The 5,724-nt window shown below is 51.7% G+C and overlaps 1 protein-coding gene across 1 annotated transcript; it reads right to left on the reverse strand.

Annotated features, from left to right (window-relative positions):
- Positions 1-2,642: 2,642 nt before the first annotated feature.
- LOC148394723 (janus kinase and microtubule-interacting protein 3-like) lies at positions 2,643-5,461 on the reverse strand. Its single transcript, XM_088383526.1, has 2 exons — positions 5,290-5,461; positions 2,643-2,909 (listed from the first exon to the last, which is right to left on the reverse strand). The coding sequence occupies exons 1-2, from the start codon at positions 5,413-5,415 to the stop codon at positions 2,643-2,645; spliced, it is 393 nt and encodes a 130-aa protein (XP_088239652.1). The 5' UTR covers positions 5,416-5,461.
- Between the last annotated feature and the right edge of the window lie 263 nt (positions 5,462-5,724).

The following is a 5,724-nucleotide window of genomic DNA, read 5'->3' on the forward strand; positions in this document are numbered from 1 at the left end:
CTGAACAAACTGAAGCGACACCTCACGATGAATCGACGAGAGGAACGATAGCGAGAAAAAGGCCATTTCATCTTGCGCAACACCAAGCAGCCGCAAACAAACAGACTCACCTTGCAGGACCTCACGCTTTGTTCCTCCTCAGAGATTCTCGACGTCGGTATCGTAGCAGCAAATCTCTCTCCTGTCGACACAAATAATCCGCCTTTGAGATTCTTTGGATGCAAAGGGAACGAAGGGCTCCGGCGCAGAAACAAACGCGACTCACAATGACATTTCTGACATGAGCTCCTGTCTCCAGAGCCTGAAAAACACGTCACCGGCGATGATTGGAGGGACGCTCGTCTTTTCCAAAAGTGACAACTACAGGGTGTGTCAGGGTTTTCCAGATTATCTTTATCGTATCATTGTGTTGCTTTGACTTTGACTGCGACCTGTAATAAATAATATTATTTATCCCTTATTTATCCCTATCGCTTATCCCTTCCTACACAAAGTCGTAAAACACCCCTTGCTATGTTTTGACTAGAGGTCAAGGGCTTCCTCTATTCAATCCACTCTTACACCCACCCTGTTTCTCTTAATTAAAATGCTCGTGCAGGAGCCGAGAGTCAGACTTCATTCGTACAACGGATGGACTCTCCACCTGCAGGTGTCCAAAAGAACTTACTTGTCTCCCGTGTGGTTCTTGCAAAATAAGTTGGAGCGAGCGCAACTCTAACAGGGTGCATTTTGCCACTAGCTGCCTACGGACAATGACGTCGCGCTCGCGGCTCATGGTTGACGGGCTGAGCAGCCGGGCAAGTCCGTCGTTTTCAGCGCACAGCGAGTGGCAAAGGCGCTGACAAAACGGGAGCTTTGAGCTGCTGAAAACGGCAAAACAAGTCTAAAGCGTGTTCAAACGCGTGCGCACAATGCTCCTGCTTGAAAGGTCGGAATTTAAGGGGCCAATTTTTTGGATGGCGGCCGCCGGCCAAGCTTTGGACGGAAAAGGTTTCCTGGCGACAGCGAGCGAGCGCGGCGCTGCCGTACGTGCACCGAGTCGCCTGCCTGAAGACCTTGGACAAGTCGTCGATGATGTGCCGCTGCTCCACAACTTGAAGGAACTCCATTTCACCGTCCTGCTGGCCGCAACCGCGGTCCAGGTCATTGAGCGAACTAGGCCTTCTCTGTGGAACACAAATGCAGTGGACTCTGTTGGCACGCCGCCGTTGTCCGCGTCGACTTACCAAGCTTGCCATCTCCTCGTTCTCCTGGGTGACAAAGCGCACTTTGTTTTCAAGGCGACACAGCACCAGCGAGAGTTCTTCATTCTTCCTGCTCAGGCGTTTGTTTTTGTACAGGAGTGGCAGAAACTGGCTTTCTGTTTCTCTCAGTCGCTTTAGCTGCAAGCATGAAGTGCGGGATGTGAAAGACGCACAACACGCGGGCCAGAACGTATCCATTCCTTTTGCATCGGTTTGAACGGAATCGTGGCTTTGGCTCCCAATAAAAGACATCTACCAGGCAACCGACTCGCCGCGCCGCTCAACTAATAAGCAAGCGCAATGGGTGCCTCGCTGGATGGCGCGCATCAAACGTAGCGCAAACCTTCAAGCGTGCCGTCAATAAATTACCAGTTCATTGCGCTCTTCAGAAAGCAGGGCGTTTCGATCCTCCAGTTTCCTGATGACTGCGCTGAGCTCAGCGATTTTCAGATGAAACCGTCGCGTGTCCCGATCCTCCTGAGACTGAAAACGCCCCGCAACACACACACACAAGCACTCGTTCAAAGTTCAAAACTGTTTTTGTGCTACCTTCCTCCAGCAACGAACTAAGTCATGCGTACTGCAAGTGTGTGATGAGGTGGCTTACGCAATGAAGAGGATTGCTAGTAGCGGCGTTGACTCCACTTCCAGGGTAGTTTAGGCCCGCCCTTTGGGAATCCCTCAGGGCAGCGATCTGCTGCTCGGCAGCCTGAGTCTGCAGCTGAAGGCGGTGGACGTGGCCGGCCCCAGGGCTTCATCCAAAACACTAACCGCTCTGTCTTTCAGCTTGATCTCATCCGTCTGGATGTACAAACGGGGAGCGCTCAGGCAGGCGGGCAAACTCATTTGCCAGAATTGTGACAAAAACAAAGAGAGCAACCGGCCAATTTTTTTCTGGAATCGACTAGAACACCTTTGCTGTGACAAAAGCGAAGCGAGCAACCGGACATTTTCTTCTTGTGAAATAGAATAGAATAGAATGCCTTAGGTGTCATTGCACTGCAGGTATACAACGAAATTGGGAACATAGCCACGCACCGCGCATCTGATCAGTCCTACCAGTCGGCGGATCTCCCTCTCGCAGTCTCTCTTGGTTCGGCTCAGCTCCTCCCGATGCTGGTGATGAGCCGATCGGAGCTCGGCCGCTCGGGACTGCCAGGCCTGCTGGGCCGCTGCCAGGGCTTCTTCCGCGCTCCTGGTGGAGGCGACACCGCTCGGTCTCCCGACACCGCCGCGTCTCCTCCACCTCCGCCAGCAAAGCGCCCCCCCTCCTCACCTGAGCAGACATTGCGCCACACCGGGCCGTTGAGACCGCAACGGAGCGCCGCGACGCTTACTGGGGACAAGCTACACAATACGGTAGCGGCCGCATCGAAGCCCGACGTGGCGTGCGGATAGTCAGACACGGATAGAGCGGATCACCTTGTCCATGGAGCCGTCCCTCAGGCTGAGGACCAAGGCATTCAGTCGCTGGATCTCTCCATCTTTGATTTTGATCACTCTCATCAGCTCCATTTCATGCTGCCGCAGTAATGTCTCCCTGGTAATGGCTAACTCTTTCTGCTTCTCCTCATGGAGTTTGCTTTTGAGTTCCGTCATGGCGGCGGTGGCACGGTGGTGCTGCGCCCGCAGGTCCTGACTTCTCTCTCTCTCCAGACAGCTGACCTGACATGACTTAGACTTAGACTTAGACAAACTTTATTGTCATCTTGTCTGCACATGGTGCATACAAAACGAAATTCCGTTGCATACGTCTTACAACAAAGTAGTGATATTGCAGTTGAATAGAAGTAACATACCCTATGAAAATATATATATATACATATATACTATATATATATATATATATATATATATATATATATATATATATATATATATATATATTAAAAATAAGTATAAAGTGCAGCAGTGATAATTATGCAATAGTGCAAGTAGGCAAAACAGTATTCAAGAGTGTGCAGAGGAATGCTAAACCATGTATTAAACTTCTATTTAAAGGGTTTATACAAGTTCAGTAAAGTTGGTAGTGCGAGATAGTGCAAGATAGAGGTCCGTAGTGTCATAAAGTACAGTTCTGTGAATGTGTGATGCAGAGTTCAGTTTAGAGCTCAACAGTTCTAGTGTTCAACAGTCTGATGACAGCAGGGAAAAAGCTGTTGCAGAACCTGGTGGACCTGCAGCGGATGCTGCAAACCTCTTCCCAGAGGGCAGCAGGGAGAACAGTCCATGGTGGGGGTGTGATGGGTCATTGATGATGTTACGGGCACGGGACATGCAGCGCTGAGATGAAATGTCCTGAATGGAGGGAAGAGGAGCCCCTATGATCCTCTCTGCTGTCCTCACCACTCTCCTCACGTTCTTCCAATCGGAGGCGGTGCAGCCTCCACACCACACAGAGAGACAGCTTGTCAGAATGCTCTCTATGGTGCTCCTGTAGAACGTCCTCATGATGGGTGGGGGCAGGTGGGCTCTCCTCATCCTCCGCAGGAAGTACAAGCGCTTCTGTGCCCTCTTGACCAGTGCCGTAGTGTTCATAGTCCAGGTGAGGTCTTCTGTGATGTGGACCCCCAGGAATTTGGTGGTGCTGACCACCTCCACAGCTGAGCTGTTGATGATCAGTGGAGCGTGGTGAGGCTGTTTTTTCCTGAAGTCGACGATGATCTCCTTCATCTTCTCCTCATTCAGGATCAGGCTGTTTTCTCTGCACCAGCCCACCAGCTGCTCCACCTCCTCTCTGTAGTCCAGGTCGTTGTTGTCTCTGATGAGCCCCACCACCGTTGTGTCGTCTGCTGACTTCACGATGTGATTGGTGGTGAACCTGAGGACGCAGTCGTGTGTCATCAGGGTGCACAGCAGGGGGCTCAGGACGCAGCCCTGAAGGGAGCCTGTGCTGAGGGTGATGACATCAGAGGTGTTCTGTCCGACCCGGACTGACTGAGGTCTGTTGGTGAGGAAGTCTAGCAGCCAGTTGCGAAGGGGGGTGTTGAAGCCCAGGTGTTCCAATTTTCCTACCAGATGCTGTGGGATGATGGTGTTAAACGCTGAGCTGAAGTCCAGGAACAGCCTCCGCACATGGGTGTTCTTCTCCTCCAGGTGAGCCAGGCTCAGGTGAAGAACGGAGGAGATGGCGTCCTGAGTGGAGCGGTTTTGCCGGTCGGCAAACTGGAACGGGTCAAATAATAGGGGGAGTCTGGAAACGATGTGACCTTTAAGCAGCCTTTCGAAGCACTTCATCATAACCGGAGTCAGTGCAACAGGCCGGTAATCATTAAATGAGGTGATTTGAGGTTTCTTCGGCACCGGAATGATGGAGGCAGTCTTAAAGCACGCCGGCACTGTGGCTTGGCCCAGCGAGGTGTTAAAAATGTCTGTGATGACCCCAGCCAGATGACTTGCACATTCCCTGAACACACGCCCAGGAATGTTGTCGGGGCCAGGGGCCTTACAGGGGTTGACTCTCCTCAGGGTCTTCAACACATCGGCGGAGTCAAGGCAGAGTACCTCCTCTTCCTGAAGGGGGACAGTTTTAACTGCTGGAGTGCCGTTTAGTGCCTCGAACCTCCCAAAGAAGTTATTTAGACCATTTAGAAAGTCAGCATCAACTACACCCACCGGGGGGGGGGGAGGGTGAGTTGTAGTCTGTAATCGCCCGTATGCCTTGCCACATACTCCTGATGTTTTTGACGTCGTGGAAACGATCCTGAAATTTTCGACTGCGGTCTCGCTTCGCTATCCTGATGGCACGGTTCAAGTTGGCTCTCGCTGTCCTCAGTGTCTCCTTGTCGCCAGACTTGAAGGCAGAGTTCCGCGCTCGTAGCGTTTGACGTACCTCCTCAGTCATCCAGGGTCGTTGGTTGCCCCGGGTGATGATATTCTTAGTGGTGCTGACGTCCTCGGTGCATTTGTTGATGTAGGCTGACACAGTCATGGCACACGCATGTCTAATCTACATCGGGAAAACTGGGAGGGAGGGAGGCAGGCAGGGAGGCAGGCAGGGAGGCAGGCAGGGAGGCAGGCAGTGTCTGTCTGTTGAGGTTTTCACCTTGTTCTTCTCCTGCTGAAGTTCTAACTGGACGTCCATCAGTTTGGTTCTCAGCTCGTCATTGGCGGCCTGAAGGGCGTCCGTTCGCTCCGCCTTGGCCCGCCCTGCCGGAGCTCGTTTGGACATCTCTTACTCGAGTCTCGCCCGGTCGTCAGTCAGAGATCACAACATTTGTACCTGGAGAGCACAAACGCAGCGCTGTTTTCCACTGGCTTCGAACTCAACTTCAATCGGTACCGTAACTTACAACATCATAAACATAGAACTAGCTTGACTTATTCATTGAATAAATGCATTTGGTTCTTCAAAACTGCATCACGCAACATAGCGTGACCGAGACGGCCGTTATCCACCTGCGTGAAGTTATTTGGTGAAATGAATGAGATGACACCATCGTTCTGTCTCTATGTAGATGAAGGGAAATAATCGATTGCT

This window comes from Syngnathus floridae, chromosome 8, assembly GCF_059516105.1.
Source record: "Syngnathus floridae isolate MCC-2025c chromosome 8, RoL_Sflo_1.0, whole genome shotgun sequence".
Lineage (NCBI taxonomy): Eukaryota > Metazoa > Chordata > Actinopteri > Syngnathiformes > Syngnathidae > Syngnathus > Syngnathus floridae.

Bases quoted from the DNA above. Each gene is read 5' to 3' on its own strand.
- LOC148394723 (XM_088383526.1), bottom strand. From the start codon at position 5,415: ATGTCCAAACGAGCTCCGGCAGGGCGGGCCAAGGCGGAGCGAACGGAC. The intron at 2,910-5,289 runs GTGAAAACCTCA...AAGTCATGTCAG, and splicing joins TTCAGCAGGAGAAGAACAAG to GTCAGCTGTCTGGAGAGAGA.